General features: G+C 54.5%; 1 protein-coding gene across 1 annotated transcript in view; it reads left to right on the top strand.

Annotated features, from left to right (window-relative positions):
• TESK2 (testis associated actin remodelling kinase 2) overlaps positions 1–9490 on the top strand; it is a 101421-nt gene extending 91931 nt beyond the window's left edge. The window contains exons 8-10 of the mRNA XM_040334371.1: positions 4501–4587; positions 6266–6407; positions 8467–9490. Of these exons, the coding sequence (XP_040190305.1) occupies positions 4501–4587; positions 6266–6407; positions 8467–9407 (1170 nt within the window). The 3' untranslated portion in view covers positions 9408–9490. The remainder of the gene's footprint in view (positions 1–4500; positions 4588–6265; positions 6408–8466) is intronic.
• The last annotated feature ends 8536 nt before the right edge of the window (positions 9491–18026 follow it).

The raw sequence follows: 18026 nt of genomic DNA, 5'->3' as shown, positions 1-18026 counted from the left end.
TCACACACGCCATTCACCAGACCTTCACACACACGCCATTCACCAGACCTTCACACACACGCCATTCACCAGACCTTCACACACACGCCATTCACCAGACCTTCACACACACGCCATTCACCAGACCTTCACACACACGCCATTCACCAGACCTTCACACACACGCCATTCACCAGACCTTCACACACGCCATTCACCAGACCTTCACACACACGCCATTCACCAGACCTTCACACACGCCATTCACCAGACCTTCACACACGCCATTCACCAGACCTTCACACACGCCATTCACCAGACCTTCACACACGCCATTCACCAGACCTTCACACACGCCATTCACCAGACCTTCACACACGCCATTCACCAGACCTTCACACACGCCATTCACCAGACCTTCACACACGCCATTCACCAGACCTTCACACACGCCATTCACCAGACCTTCACACACGCCATTCACCAGACCTTCACACACACGCCATTCACCAGACCTTCACACACACGCCATTCACCAGACCTTCACACACACGCCATTCACCAGACCTTCACACACACGCCATTCACCAGACCTTCACACACACGCCATTCACCAGACCTTCACACACACGCCATTCACCAGACCTTCACACACGCCATTCACCAGACCTTCACACACACGCCATTCACCAGACCTTCACACACACGCCATTCACCAGACCTTCACACACGCCATTCACCAGACCTTCACACACACGCCATTCACCAGACCTTCACACACGCCATTCACCAGACCTTCACACACGCCATTCACCAGACCTTCACACACACGCCATTCACCAGACCTTCACACACACGCCATTCACCAGACCTTCACACACACGCCATTCACCAGACCTTCACACACACGCCATTCACCAGACCTTCACACACACGCCATTCACCAGACCTTCACACACACGCCATTCACCAGACCTTCACACACACGCCATTCACCAGACCTTCACACACACGCCATTCACCAGACCTTCACACACACGCCATTCACCAGACCTTCACACACACGCCATTCACCAGACCTTCACACACGCCATTCACCAGACCTTCACACACGCCATTCACCAGACCTTCACACACACGCCATTCACCAGACCTTCACACACGCCATTCACCAGACCTTCACACACGCGCCATTCACCAGACCTTCACACACGCCATTCACCAGACCTTCACACACGCCATTCACCAGACCTTCACACACGCCATTCACCAGACCTTCACACACGCCATTCACCAGACCTTCACACACGCCATTCACCAGACCTTCACACACGCCATTCACCAGACCTTCACACACGCCATTCACCAGACCTTCACACACACGCCATTCACCAGACCTTCACACACGCCATTCACCAGACCTTCACACACACGCCATTCACCAGACCTTCACACACGCCATTCACCAGACCTTCACACACACGCCATTCACCAGACCTTCACACACGCCATTCACCAGACCTTCACACACGCCATTCACCAGACCTTCACACACACGCCATTCACCAGACCTTCACACACACGCCATTCACCAGACCTTCACACACACGCCATTCACCAGACCTTCACACACACGCCATTCACCAGACCTTCACACACACGCCATTCACCAGACCTTCACACACACGCCATTCACCAGACCTTCACACACGCCATTCACCAGACCTTCACACACGCGCCATTCACCAGACCTTCACACACGCCATTCACCAGACCTTCACACACGCCATTCACCAGACCTTCACACACGCCATTCACCAGACCTTCACACACGCCATTCACCAGACCTTCACACACGCCATTCACCAGACCTTCACACACGCCATTCACCAGACCTTCACACACGCCATTCACCAGACCTTCACACACACGCCATTCACCAGACCTTCACACACGCCATTCACCAGACCTTCACACACACGCCATTCACCAGACCTTCACACACGCCATTCACCAGACCTTCACACACACGCCATTCACCAGACCTTCACACACGCCATTCACCAGACCTTCACACACGCCATTCACCAGACCTTCACACACACGCCATTCACCAGACCTTCACACACACGCCATTCACCAGACCTTCACACACGCCATTCACCAGACCTTCACACACGCCATTCACCAGACCTTCACACACGCCATTCACCAGACCTTCACACACGCCATTCACCAGACCTTCACACACACGCCATTCACCAGACCTTCACACACGCCATTCACCAGACCTTCACACACGCCATTCACCAGACCTTCACACACGCCATTCACCAGACCTTCACACACACGCCATTCACCAGACCTTCACACACACGCCATTCACCAGACCTTCACACACACGCCATTCACCAGACCTTCACACACACGCCATTCACCAGACCTTCACACACACGCCATTCACCAGACCTTCACACACGCCATTCACCAGACCTTCACACACGCCATTCACCAGACCTTCACACACGCCATTCACCAGACCTTCACACACACGCCATTCACCAGACCTTCACACACACGCCATTCACCAGACCTTCACACACACGCCATTCACCAGACCTTCACACACACGCCATTCACCAGACCTTCACACACGCCATTCACCAGACCTTCACACACGCCATTCACCAGACCTTCACACACGCCATTCACCAGACCTTCACACACACGCCATTCACCAGACCTTCACACACACGCCATTCACCAGACCTTCACACACGCCATTCACCAGACCTTCACACACGCCATTCACCAGACCTTCACACACGCCATTCACCAGACCTTCACACACGCCATTCACCAGACCTTCACACACGCCATTCACCAGACCTTCACACACGCCATTCACCAGACCTTCACACACGCCATTCACCAGACCTTCACACACGCCATTCACCAGACCTTCACACACGCCATTCACCAGACCTTCACACACGCCATTCACCAGACCTTCACACACGCCATTCACCAGACCTTCACACACGCCATTCACCAGACCTTCACACACGCCATTCACCAGACCTTCACACACGCCATTCACCAGACCTTCACACACGCCATTCACCAGACCTTCACACACGCCATTCACCAGACCTTCACACACGCCATTCACCAGACCTTCACACACGCCATTCACCAGACCTTCACACACGCCATTCACCAGACCTTCACACACACGCCATTCACCAGACCTTCACACACGCCATTCACCAGACCTTCACACACGCCATTCACCAGACCTTCACACACGCCATTCACCAGACCTTCACACACGCCATTCACCAGACCTTCACACACGCCATTCACCAGACCTTCACACATGCCATTCACCAGACCTTCACACACGCCATTCACCAGACCTTCACACACGCCATTCACCAGACCTTCACACACGCCATTCACCAGACCTTCACACACGCCATTCACCAGACCTTCACACATGCCATTCACCAGACCTTCACACACGCCATTCACCAGACCTTCACACACGCCATTCACCAGACCTTCACACACGCCATTCACCAGACCTTCACACACACGCCATTCACCAGACCTTCACACACGCCATTCACCAGACCTTCACACACGCCATTCACCAGACCTTCACACACGCCATTCACCAGACCTTCCCGGAGATCCAGGCAGAAATAAAATATACAGAAGAAGCAGAATAATAATAATATACGGGGGGGGGGGACACAGCAAACATGTAGAAGAAGGTGCTCTTGTCACATGACACCAAAATTCAACTTTTCCGCTATGTGTGGGGGGGAAAACTAACACCGCACATCTCCCTGAACACACCATCCCCACCGTGAAACATGGTGGTGGCAGCATCATGTGGTGGGGATGCTTTTCTTCAGCAGGGACGGGGAATCTGGTCAGAGGTGATGGAAAGATGGATGGAGACATACAGGACAATCTTAGAAGAAAACCTGCAAAAGACTTGAGACCCGGGGGGGGGGGGGGGGGTACCCAGAGGAAACCTGCACAGGGGGGTGAACATACAAACTCCATGCAGGTAGTGTCAGAGCTTGTATTTGAACAGATGACCCCGGTGCTCCAAGACTCCTTTTGCTCCAAGCTACTTTTCAGGTAGAGATGTTAAAATGCCATTTATATGTTGAAGACCCTCCCTCCTCCCTCCTCCCCCCTCCCTCTCCCTCTCTCCCTCTCCCTCTCTCCCTCTCTCCCCCTCCCTCTCTCCCCCTCCCTCTCCCTCCCTCTCCCCCCCTCTCCTCCCCCCCTCCCCCCTCCCTTCAGGGATCCAGTTGGACAATTTTTGTGTATATCTCCATTAGACAATAAAGGAGAATTAGGAGGAATGAGGGATTTGGCTGCCAGTGGGGGGCAGTCTGGAGCTGTGTGTGATGGACTGTGGGGGAGGGGGGGCGGATTTCTAGTCGCATTCACTGCTATGGCTGCTCATTTCTCACCACATTCTCATCCTTTTGCCTCCAGAATTTCGGTTTGGATTATGACAGTTTCCAGCACATGGTGGGCGATTGTCCCCCCGACTTCCTCCAGGTCGCCTTCAACTGCTGCAATGTGAGTACCCTCCCCCCCTTATTATCTGCTCCTATCAGAAAGTCCCTGGGGGTGTCCCCATCTCCTGAAAGTAGAAGAAGCTGCACTGTGGCCAGATCCTCTCTTTCAATAAACTTTATTCCATGGAGAACACTGCATCACAAATATCGCTGCCCTCCAACGCGTTTCATTTTCCATGACGAAGCCTCTCCTGGGGTGAAATGCGTTGGGGGAGCAGCAGATGGGCAGCGATGTCAGCTGGGGGTGGGGCTTGAAGTCTGCCTTGAGTGGCACAGTCCCAAAGTGCCCACTAACAGGAGAACGTCTCTGACCAGCGCACCCGAGAGCAGTCCTCCAGGGACACCATGTTGTCCTCCTAGGTCACTCTCCTCCCTCATCCAGTGTGTGTTATACCCCATCACAGCCAATCAGAGAAGGCCCTGCGCTGACAAATGCTGGCACAACCAAAAGTTCTTAAAGTGGAGGTCCGCCGATTTTATTTTCCTGCAGCTGCTGACTTTAAGGTCCCTTTCACCCTGGGGCGGGAGTTGCGTTGACGGTATAGCGCCGCTATTTTTAGCGCCGCTATACTGTCGGAATTGCGACGGTATTTGGTCGCTAGCGATGCGGTTTTAACCCCCGCTTGCGGTCTAAAAAGGGTTAATACCACCCGCAATGCGCCTCTGCAGAGATATAGCAGCGGTGTCCCATTGTTTTCAATGGGAAGGAGCGGTGGAGGGGCAGTAAACACCCCGCTCCTTCACCGCTCCAAAGATGCGGCTAGCAGGACGTTTGGCGCGGTCCTGCTAGTGCACCGCTCCAGTGTGAAAGCCCTCGGGAGTTTTTCAGGCACTATTATTAAACCGCCTGAAAAACGCCTTGGCCTTAATATTCAGACTTGCGTGTCCAGGGCGCACGCGATGACGGCTTCACTGACCGGTTCCCTACTGCGCATGCGCGTCTCGCGCTGCGCTATCCCACTGGTCCCTGCTGTCTTCTGAGACCCGTGTGTCTCCCAGAAGACAGCAGGGGGGGGCGGAGAAGGTGCCGGACGTGGCGTAGATAGCTGTGGGGGTGGCTTGGGTATCTATGCCTGGAAGTGGGAGCAAAATACCTGGATTACACAGGAATCTGCTCCCCCTCCCCCCTGAAAGGTGCCAAATGTGACACCAGAGGGGGGGGGGGGGGAAAGCGGAGGTTCCATTTTCTATTTAATTCAGACACTTTCTGGTAAATGGAGAAGACTATGGCTGTGCCGGCCCATCATTGTCTCATCAGCAGGCTGTGGGCGGGGAGCCGACATCACAGAATTCTTAGCATCGCAAAGAGGGAGACGCCTCCTCTGGAGGTCTATGAATTGCATGTGATGGGAGGCGTTGCTCCGCCCCTCTGTTATCCTGCTGGTAGTCGGAGTGCGTTATCCTGCTGGTAGTCGGAGTGCGTTATCCTGCTGGTAGTCGGAGTGCGTTATCCTGCTGGTAGTCGGAGTGCGTTATCCTGCTGGTAGTCGGAGTGCGTTATCCTGCTGGTAGTCGGAGTGCGTTATCCTGCTGGTAGTCGGAGTGCGTTATCCTGCTGGTAGTCGGAGTGCGTTATCCTGCTGGTAGTCGGGGTGCGTTATCCTGCTGGTAGTCGGGGTGCGTTGTGTTAGCGGGGGAAATACTGGGGCAGAATTCACACCGATGTGTCTTCTCATCAGATGGATCCGAAGCTCCGCCCCTCCTTTGTGGAAATCGCGAAGCAGCTGGAGGAGATCTGGAGTCGTCTGAAGAATGAAGAGGCTGAAAATGAGCGAAGAGCCAACAACCCGGACATCACCGAAACGAAACCTCTTCTCAAAGGTGCGTTTTATGCTTCTCTTAAGATACCACGCCTAGAACTAACTATGTATAAATCCGCCCCACCCCCTTCTAACACCTAGACCATGGGTCTTCAAACTACGGCCCTCCAGTTGTTCAGGAACTACAATTCCCATCATGCCCAGTTATGTCTGTGAATGTCAATGTATTACAGTGCCTCATGGGATGTGTAGTTCTACAACAGCTGGAGGGCCGTAGTTTGAGAATCCCTGACCTAGACTAACCTCCCTGGAAAACTCAGTCCTGACGTACCCTCAACAGGTCGTGATTTCAGGATTTCCTTCACCTTGCACAATGTCAATGGATTGGTATTTATGACGGCTATTTTATCTAAGGGTAATTCCCAAAACAAGGCCTATTTGGGGGGTACTTGAGGACTGAGTTGGCAACCACTGCTGTAAAAGAAAGATGAATATACTTCCAATTCTCAGAGTGTGCCGGGCACGTGACCTCCCCAGCGGCTGGCTTTAGGGGAAAAGAGTGCCGACAACGGAAGGAATGCCTGTGACGTCACCTATAGGCTTACTATGGGGCATCCGTTGTCGACTGTCCCTCCTCTCCCATGAAGTAGGATTACATGACCGGACCAGTGTGCCCTGAGAATAGGCAAGTACAAGCATCTTCCTTCTACAGGGTAGTTAGGGGGGGGGGCATTAAATCCCCTAGGAGCCCTTATGCACATAGCACTTGTTCCTGTAAAAATGTGTGCTGTTGTTTCTAAGCAGCGTTGTTGGATATCTAGCACCTCCCACTGTCCACCGCTATCCAACAACACTCGACAAAAGAAAAGGGTGTGTTGATTCTAAGCAGCGATTTTGGATATCTAGCCCCTCCTACTGTCCATCACAATCCGACAACACTGGACAAAGGAGACAGACGTGTGGTTTCTAAGCAACGTTGTTGGCTAGCCTCTCCCACTGTCCACCACTATCCGACAACACTGGACAAAGGAGACAGACGTGTGGTTTCTAAGCAACGTTGTTGGCTAGCCTCTCCCACTGTCCACCACTATCCGACAACACTGGACAAAGGAGACGGACTTATGGTTTCTAAGCAGCGTTACTGGATAGCTAGCCCCTCCCACTGTCCATCGCAATCCAACAACACTGGACAAAAGAGAGACTTGTGACTGACCATTAACAGAGGAGAGGGGGGTGGTGCAACCACAGACCTCACACAGCCCCTGCATAATCTGAACATCTATAGCCCTCCTTGCTGTGCAGCCTCTGCTCTTTTTGCACCAGTAAAAGATTCAGCCCCCTACAGCCCCCCCTCTCCATTCTGCCACAGTGCCTTCTCTGCGACTAGTTCTGAGGAGATGACTACAGTAGTAGTAGTTAGTGCTGTGTGAAGGGCAGTGGATCGGTCGCAGCTCCCTACTTCACAACAACACAAGCCAACAATGGCACACGCCAGCAACTACTACACTAGTCTAATGTAGTAGCCACCAGTGTGTGCCATTGTCAGCTTGTTTTTTTTGTGATGGCACGTGGTGGTGAACACAGGCAGATGCCAGAGGGCCGTACAGAGGCTGCCGAATGGATGAGGAGGTGGGGGGAGCACAGGCCATAGAGTTGTTTAAGACCACCTCTTTTCTTAGACCCCTGGGGCGATTTGAAGGCGATATAACATTAAAAATGGCACCTGCAACAGCCACTGCCGTCTCTCCAGTGTGAAAGCCCAGGGGGCTTTGCAGTGGTTTTAACCCTTTCTCGGCCACTAGGGGGGGTAAAAGCACCCCGCTATCGGCCCGAATAGTGCCCGCGAAATTGACGGCAAAGCGCCGCTAAAAATAGCGGCACTTTACCGACGACACCACCACCGCCCCAGTGTGAAAGCGGCCTTACAGTGAAATGCCCGATGGGGTTACTGTACCGAGAGCAGTCCGAGTTTGGGGACATATAATGGAAGTTTTCTATTGGCTATTCTGAGGACTTCCATCTAAAAATGGCGCCAGACTTTGAGTATTGATGTTCCGCTGCATTGCGCGCGTTTATTATTGTGATCTCTAATTCTTTTTGCTCCTTTTATTTTTTTTCAGGTCTCTTTGAGAAGACTCAGGGGGTGAAGCGTCTGATCTCGTTGCCACCGGACGGCAAAATCCCCCAGAAGTCTCCGCGGCCCCGCAGGAACATCACCCTCTCCCGGAGCCAATCCGACGTCTTCGCCCAGAAACCTCAGCGCAAGATCAACGTACAGGACCCCTTCTACACCCCCAGGAAGGGCGCCGCGTGCAAGGTTAACCCTTTTAATGCCAGGGAGGACTTGAAAGGCGGGAAGATCAAATTCTTCGACATGCCGAGCAAGTCGGTCATCTCTCACGTATTCGACTTGTACGCGCCCAAGATGGACGGTGAAGCCGGGACAGGATCGGTGCGGCAGCTCTTCAGCCAGGAAACTGTGGATTACTCGAATGTCCTCAAGAGGCGCTGCAGTTCACTTCCGGTGTCCCCCGAACCTTTAAGAAGAGACTATCCCCCGCCTCCGTCTCTCTCCTCCACCGTGGGGAAATGTGACCCCGCGCAGCTCAGCGGGGAGGTGAGGATCAAACTCTGTAATGCCAAGTTTGGCGTAGGCGATATCCCCCCTTACAGACCCCGATCTCCAGCCTCAGACGGCGTCCAAACGAACGAAGAAGACATGGACTGCACAGACGGCTCTGCCGCCATAGAAGACAACAGATGTTCTTCCTCCAAAACAGAAGGAGAGGAGAACTGCAACCAGCTGCTGGTCAGCAACACACCCACCCGGAGTCCCCCGAACTGCCTCGCCGAGGACGGCCGCTCGCCGGAGGTGTTCCTCAACGCCGAGGCCATGGAAATCGAGGACGCAGTAAACGAGAATCGGTCCGAGCCTTCGCTCAGCCCCCCGACCAAGTTTGGGGGTCTCTCGCTGTTGCCGGCAGAGGATGCAGACAGCAAAGACCACCTGAGTGACTCCGTTCCCGGCTGTCGCATCATGCGAGGGGTGGTGAAAATGTGACCTTGTTTGGGGGAACTCTACCGCCTCCCGCAGGATATTGAAATGCGGCATGTGACAATAAAATAGAAAAGGATATTTCAACATGGGAGCCTCTTCCCCCTTTCTGCTTCCTGGGGGGCAAATCATGGCAGAATGGGGCCAGGGGGGTGGAGAGCTGGGCAAGGGAGGGGGGGGTTCATGGCAGAACTGAGTGGGGGGGTGGAGTCATGGCAGAACGGGGCGAGGGGGGGTGGAGAACTGGGTGGGAGATGAAGCCATGGCAGACTGGGTGGGGGGGTGGCGTCATGGCAGAACGGGGCGAGGGGGGGTGGAGAACTGGGTGGGAGATGAAGCCATGGCAGACTGGGTGGCGTCATGGCAGAACTGGGCGATTTACCGGGGTTGGCACTTTATAGTTGGGTTCTGGAAACGTTCAGCCATTTTTCTTTTGATGAAAAATTCCTCTCCTGTACAAAAAAGCCTTTCGTAGATTATTTCATCCTCTGTGACCAAAAGTTGATATATCGGCCCGTCTGACCCGCCGCACCGCGCAGGCGCGCCCGTAGAAGGAGAGGTCACCGCCATTTGCCTGCTGAGAGTCGGCTTCACACGAATTATTCGTCCGTTTGGACTTCTGGGGTCATTTATAAAGGTTGGAATCGCCGATTTCTTCATCATTTTAATTGAATCAAAAATTGGACGAGTTATTGATAAAGTTTTGAGCATTTTCACTACAGGCAAAAATCGTACAACAAATCCATTTCCTGGATCGGGGGGCTCCAAACTTTCTATACAAGGCGCCAGTCTACTGGCTTGGTGGTTAGCAGGGCGTCGCCCCCCCCCCCCCCTTCCTAGATTTTAGTCTTATCGCACTCCCCTGGTGGGAGGAATAGCGCCCCATCATTGGTGTCAGGTGCGTACCTAGAGCATTCGGCACCCGGGGCAGATCCTCTATCTGAGAATCAGATCCTCTATCTGCCCCCCCCCCCCCCCACTGATCATGCCTGTACACACTCGGAGGTGCCCCCCCACACACACCTGTACACACTCGGCCCCCCCACCTGTATGCACTTGCCCCAACCCCACTCACCTGTATGCACTCCCCCCCCCCCCCACCCACACACTCGCACCCACTCACCTGTATGCTGTCGCCCCCCCACTGACCTGTATGCCTTTGCCCCCCACTTACCTGTATGCCTTTGCCTCCCCACTTACCTGTATGCCCTCGCCACCTCCCCACTCACCTGTATGCACTCGCCACCTCCCCACTCACCTGTATGCACTCGCCACCCCCCTACTCACCTGTATGCACTTGCCACCCCCCACTCACCTGTATGCACTCGCCCCTTGCCCCACACACACCTACCTGTACGCACTCGCCCCTTGCCCCACACACACCTACCTGTACTCCCTTGCCCCACACACACCTACCTGTACGCACTCGCCCCTTGCCCCACACACACACCTATCTGTACTCCCTTGCCCCACACACACACACACCTACCTGTACGCACTCGCCCCTTGCCCCACACACACACACACCCGCCCTTTGCCCCCCACACACACACACCCGCCCCTTGCCCCACACATATACACACCTACCTGTATGTGTAGTGTCCCATCATTGGTGGTGTCAGTGGGAGGGATAGTGCCTCGCATTGGTGGGAGGGATAGTGCCCCATCACTGGTGTTGGTGGGAGGAATAATACCCCAAGGGCTGGATAAAGGACAGAAAAGGGCCACATCCATGTTGTAGATCAATCAATACTTTATTCTGGAAATCTACTTCTGTAGAAAAATACATATTTGCTGATCTCCCGGCTCCCTGTACTTTGAGGAAGTATTAGAGCTCCACCTGAAGGCACAATGAGGAATTGCAGTCATCGCCTGAAGGTGACATTCGTGTGTCGTACTCTCAGTACAGGCAAGATGGCGGCTCTGTGGCCGCTGTTGGGAAATGATGGAAGTTTGTGGTTTAACGTTTTCTCAGATGTTTTGTCGCAATCCGTTTCCTGTTTTGATATCGTTCCGCACAGAAGATAGACGGCGGGAAGTTCAGCGGTTGGCCCCTCCCCCTTGTATTGAAAATACGAGGCCAATAAATAATATGAAGCGCACGGCAATGCCTGGTTCCCACGCCGGAGCGCCGATCCTCAGTGGTGGAAATCGGAATATCTGGCTGTGCCGCCCAATCACACAACAGATCTCGTCTCCCATAATGCAGCGGGGGTGTTCCCTGCACCCCACATGACCTCCTGCGGGGAAGTGGGAGGGACCAGAATGTAGTTTCGGGGTCTCGGGTGTAAAGGAAGTGATGGTGATCCTCATAGTGACATTCCATGGAAAAATATTGGGGAGCTGCCAGATCTGACGCATTTTCTGGTTCAACAGTTGCCAGGCGCATTAACGGGCTTCGAAAATTCTGAGTGCGCGCGGCTAAAAACCGAAAAGGACCGTTTTTATTTATTTTTATTTTTTAAATTCAATTAATGTGGCTTGCATCAAAGTCAATAGGGGGGGGCGCGTTTTTGTGGATTGAAGTCAATAGGGGGGGGGCGCGTTTTTGTGGATTGAAGTCAATGGGGGGGCGCGTTTTGTGGATTGAAGTCAATCGGGGGGGGGATGCGTTTTGTGGATTGAAGTCAATAGGGGAGGGACGCGTTTTTGTGGATTGAAGTCAATGGGGGGGACGCGTTTTGTGGATTGAAGTCGATGGGGGGGACGCGTTTTGTGGATTGAAGTCGATGGGGGGGGGGGGACGCGTTTTGTGGATTGAAGTCAATGGGGGGACGCGTTTTGTGGATTGAAGTCAATGGGGGGGCGCGTTTTGTGGATTGAAGTCAATGGGACGTAGCATGCCCACATTCTCAGCACTTATTTTTTCTTTTCTTGTTTGGCAAAACGCCGACCTATCAGTGCGTCCCTATTATTGGCTCTTGTGTGTCCTTACCCATAATGCTCTTGGGTTTTTATATCAGAAACTTCTGAATGGCTGAGGGGGGGGGGGGGAAGGGGATTAGCACTTATGTGCCTGTTGTGTACATTGGTCACATGATCAGGAGCTGGTCCCGTGAGCTGACACTCTTTAGTCCGGATGGAGAGTTCTCAGTCAGTGTGTGGTGAACGCGCATTCTCCGCACATAAACATTGGCTGCCCAGTGAGGGGCACGTGTGGCGCGCGGGTATTAAAGCCCCCTTATTTGCTGCTAAACGTATGTGTTAGGTGGTCCCGCCCTTTTTACGTTCACATTTTTAGTATTTGTCCCATTTCTTTCAGGCGGTCTTCAGTCCGGTCACAGGATGCCCTGGGCTCACGTGAAGTGGGTTGGATGATGCTGGGAGTCATTGAACTCAGAAGCTCAAGAAAAGGCCAGGATGAGGAGGGGGGGGGGGCGTGAATGACTGCTTTGGGACATTTTAAACCTCCTTTTACATGAACGGTAACCCCCCCCCCCCCCATGATTGGCTGTTACAGTGATCACATAAGCCCCTCCATAGACTCGAGAGGGCGATCACACCGAGTCACATTAAAGAGGAGTTCCACCCAAAAATAGAACTTCCATTTTTTGGAATCCTCCCCCCTCTGGTGTCACATTTGCCACCTTTCCGGGGGGGGGGGGGGGAGAGATACCTGTGTAATCCAGGTATTTGCTCCCACTTCCTGGCATAGATCACTGCGGTGCCCTACACCTACCCTATCCTCCCCCACCGTCTTCTGGGAAACGCACAGCAGGGACCAGTGAGGACGCACATCGCGACTCGCGCATGCGCAGTAGGGAACCTTATTCCCTCACAGAGGATGGTGCGGGGGCAGCTGAGAGCCGAGCGACTGATCGGCTTCGGCATCGCGGGCTCCCAGGACAGGTGAATGTCAATTTATTAAAAGTCAGCAGCTGCTGGCTTTTATTTGTATTTATTTTTAAGGCGGACCTCCACTTTAAGGTACAGAGCTGCATTCATTTGTGTCGGCTTATATTTTTCTGTCCAGAGAGTTTCCCTTTCACCTTCAGTGTGCGATATTAAAGTCACACCCCGGGAGCAGACACGGCTGAGATAATAATTGCCTCTGTGACGTCACCTTTCCCCCTCTGTGGCGTCGCCTTCCCCCCCTCTGTGGCGTCGCCTTCCCCCCCCCTCTGTGGCGTCGCCTTCCCCCCCCTCTGTGGCGTCGCCTTCCCCCCCCTCTGTGGCGTCGCCTTCCCCCCCCTCTGTGGCGTCGCCTTCCCCCCCCTCTGTGGCGTCGCCTTCCCCCCCTCTGTGGCGTCGCCTTCCCCCCCCTCTGTGGCGTCGCCTTCCCCCCCCCTCTGTGGCGTCGCCTTCCCCCCCCTCTGTGGCGTCGCCTTCCCCCCCCTCTGTGGCGTCGCCTTCCCCCCCCTCTGTGGCGTCGCCTTTCCCCCCCCTCTGTGACGTCGCCTTTCCCCCCCCCTCTGTGACGTCGCCTTCCCCCCCCTCCTCTGTGGCGTCGCCTTCCCCCCCCCCTCTGTGGCGTCGCCTTCCCCCCCCCCCTCTGTGGCGTCGCCTTTCCCCCCCTCTGTGACGTCGCCTTTCCCCCCCTCTGTGACGTCGCCTTTCCCCCCCTCTGTGACGTCGCCTTTCCCCCCTCTGTGACGTCGCCTTTCCCCCCCTCTGTGACGTCGCCTTCCCCCCCTCTGTGACGTCGCCTTTCCCCCCCCTCTGTGACGTCGCCTTCCCCCCCCCTGTGACGTCGCCTCCCCCCCCCCCCTGTGACGTCGCCTTTTCCCCCCCCCCTGTGACGTCGCCTTTCCCCCCCCTCTGTGACGTCGCCTTTCCCCCCCTCTGTGACGTCGCCTTTCCCCCCCCCTGTGACGTCGCCTTTCCCCCCCACTGCGACGCCGCCTTTCCCCCCCACTGCGACGCCGCCTTTCCCCCCCCCTGTGACGTCGCCTTCCCCCCCCCTGTGACATCGCCTTTCCCCCCCCCTGTGACGTCGCCTTTCCCCCCCCTGTGACGTCGCCTTTCCCCCCCCCTGTGACGTCGCCTTTCCCCCCCCTCTGCGACGTCGCCTTCCCCCCCCTCTGCGACGTCGCCTTCCCCCCCCCCCTCTGCGACGTCGCCTTCCCCCCCCCTCTGCGACGTCGCCTTCCCCCCCCCCTCTGCGGCGTCGCCTTCCTCCCCCCCCCCTCTGCGGCGTCGCCTTCCCCCCCCCCCTCTGCGACGTCGCCTTCCCCCCCCCCTCTGCGGCGTCGCCTCCCCCCCCCCTTCTGCGGCGTCGCCTCCCCCCCCCCTCTGCGGCGTCGCCTCCCCCCCCCCCCTCTGCGGCGACGCCGCCTTTCCCCCCCACTGCGACGCCGCCTTTCCCCTTTTGTATAGGCTTTCTCTTACGGGGATTTAAAATCGCTCTGGTGAAAGCAGCTGGCGGATCATTGGACGCCCTGAGATAAATGCCGATGAATTAGAGAAGTTTTGCTACAATTTGAAAATGTTTGTTAAATACTCTGGGGGAGCTCCTGGTTCCATTCTGATGCGGGGTGTGGTTGCTGGTCTGGAGCGTGCCCATTCCTCCCACCGCTGTTCTACCATACTGTTCAGAAGTAGGAAATGAACCTGGAAGGAAACTCAGTGCTGCCCCTCCCCCATAACTGCACATGCTCAGAGGGTCCTTATCGGTTCGGTGGTTGATAAGCTATAATTTTTGAGAGTTCCCGTTCCTCCCACCGCTGTTTTGGTCTTGCTGCTCAGAAATAGGGATGAGCTTGGGACTAAATCTGGAAGGAAGCTGCTAGTGCCGGCCCAATCAGATGTGCACAGGGCATTTGCTGTACGCACAAAGGGTCCCATTCTGAGCTGGGCTGTTGTTTTGCGAAGCTAGCTTGGTCGGGCGCGCCCATTCCTCACTGCTGTTCTACCACATTGCTGAGAAGTAGGGATTGGCTTCGATCCAACCTTGGAAGGAAGTGGTTAGTTCTGACCCCCATAGCCGCACCCTGGGGGGGGCACTTTCTGACCCCCATAGCCGCACCCTGGGGGGGGCACTTTCTGACCCCCATAGCCGCACCCTGGGGGGGGCACTTTCTGACCCCCATAGCCGCACCCTGGGGGGGGCACTTTCTGACCCCCATAGCCGCACCCTGGGGGGGCACTTTCTGACCCCCATAGCCGCACCCTGGGGGGGCACTTTCTGACCCCCATAGCCGCACCCTGGGGGGGCACTTTCTGACCCCCATAGCCGCACCCTGGGGGGGCACTTTTTGACCCCCATAGCCGCACCCTGGGGGCACTTTCTGACCCCCATAGCTGCACCCTGGGGGGGGGGGCACTTTCTGACCCCCATAGCCGCACCCTGGGGGGGGGGGCACTTTCTGACCCCCATAGCGTAGACATCATTGACCTAATGTAGCCACATTGACGGCTTCCTTCCAGGTTCGTACGGAATCCAAGCTCCTCCTTTCCTTGGGGTTGAGAACATTTGGGGAAATCTTGTCATACTGTCATTTTCCATTTCTGGATGCTCATCATGGCAGCCTACTGGTGGGGTGGGGGAGGAGCAGAGCTAACCTAGGCTGAAATATCTAAAGATATGGAAAATTATCATCATACTTCCTGAAATGTTCATTTCCTGGATGTTCAGTGTTCCAGTCTAGGTTGGCCCCATTAGTAGGCAGATAAGATGTGTACCAGGAAAATAAGTTGGATGTGACCATTAAGGGGTGAGAATAGACCGTGCACATGGAGGGGGGGGGGAGAGAATAAACATCTCAGCACACTATGGAGAGAAGGTGAGGATAGACACTGCACTCAAGGTGGGGGTGTATGTCCGCAGGACAACGGGGGTGGCTGTGAGGCTGACACTTCACTGTACCCACCAATCACAGGGGCGAAGATCTATTAATTTTACATCTTTAGTGATGGGAAGAGCCAAGAAGAGTGGTGTAGTACCTCCCCTATATCAAAACCATCAATTGGGCTTCAGCCCAGGGAGGAGCAACCAGCTAGCAGAAATAATGAAAGGTGCTTTTCTTTTGAAATGCAGCTCAGAACAGGACCAAGTGCTGCCATGATTGTCTCGGGGCAAGTAGTGGTGATACTTCTTCCTGAACCTTTTCCAGCCAGGGCCAACTGGCATGTTATAAGCTCATGACACCGGAGGTCCTGTAATCCCAGTGATTGGCTGTCATAGGGAACATGAGCCCATCCTATCGGCTACTGACTGTAAAGTCTGTCAGTGTGGTGCAGCGTGTCATGAAGTGGGCATGCTCCCAGAACAGCGCCCCCCAGCTGTAGGCATAGATGTGCCACCTCAGCATTTAAGCTCCCCGCTGTACTGCGCTGTCTATGTGGGCATTAAGGGGTTAATATCGGCTATCTGATCGGGTTCTGGTAACAAACGATACAGTGAATACGAAGCTCTTGGTATATAAGCTATTTTGGCAATGTCTCCGCCCTCGTCCAGCCCTCCCTTGGCTCCGCCCCTCTATAACAAATCTTCTAGTTCTGACACTTGAATTTGTTTCCGTTTTGCACCCCCCCCCCCCCCCCCCCCGACGATAACTCGCTGTCCTCACATTTCTATGCAAAGACTTTCACGTCCTGGGGGGAGGGGAGGGGGATCTCTCTTTTTATTAAGTCTTAATAGCGGGACGGTTTTTGTAACTTCAATCAATCGCTGTAATTAATTTTGGGAAATATTAACACTGCCAGCGGAATTTATTCCTCGTCTTCTCCGTCTTCTGATCTCCTCTGTATATTTATGAATGGATGAGAGGCTGCCAAGGTGTAAATATGATCTCCGAAGAACCAAAGAAGAAATTGGATTCCTCGTTATTATTATACTTTGTATTGTTTTGTAGTCTCATTTATCTTTCTGATTAAACCGTCTGTCGCAGTGCTGGTTGTATCCATTGTTTCAAATATAATTAGTATTTTGTCTGACGCGGTGTGATGGTGATTTGTGTCAATTATTTGTATTTTCTTTATTTCTGCAACTAACAGAACCTGCGCGGCTCACCTCCGGCCTCCAGTCTTGTACAGGCTCCTCCCATCATCCCGCTCACAGTGCCAATTAAGCCTGACTCCGCCCTCCCCTTCAGTCTTGTACAGGCTCCTCCCATCATCCTGCTCACAGCACCAATTAAGCCTGACTCCGCCCTCCCCTTCAGTCTTGTACAGGCTCCTCCCATCATTCCGCTCACAGCACCAATTAAGCCTGACTCCGCCCTCCCCTTCAGTCTTGTACAGGCTCCTCCCATCATCCTGCTCACAGCACCAATTAAGCCTGACTCCGCCCTCCCCTTCAGTCTTGTACAGGCTCCTCCCATCATCCTGCTCACAGCACCAATTAAGCCTGACTCCGCACTCCCCTTCAGTCTTGTACAGGTGTACTGACTCCTCCCCTTATCCTGCTCACAGCACCAATTAAGCCTGACTCCGCCCTCCCCTTCAGTCTTGTACAGGCTCCTCCCATCATTCCGCTCACAGCACCAATTAAGCCTGACTCCGCCCTCCCCTTCAGTCTTGTACAGGCTCTGCCCCTTATCCCGCCCACAGCACCAATTAAGCCTGACGCTGCCCTCCCCTTCAGTCTTCTACAGGTGTACTGACTCCTCCCCTCATCCTGCTCACAGCACCAATTAAGCCTGACTCCGCCCTCCCCTTCAGTCTTGTACAGGCTCCTCCCATCAT

The sequence above is a fragment of the Rana temporaria genome (genome assembly GCF_905171775.1).
Source record: "Rana temporaria chromosome 7 unlocalized genomic scaffold, aRanTem1.1 chr7c, whole genome shotgun sequence".
NCBI classification, from domain to species: domain Eukaryota; kingdom Metazoa; phylum Chordata; class Amphibia; order Anura; family Ranidae; genus Rana; species Rana temporaria.
Note: the sequence above shows the minus strand (reverse complement) of the source record. Positions and strands in the feature narration are given on the sequence as shown.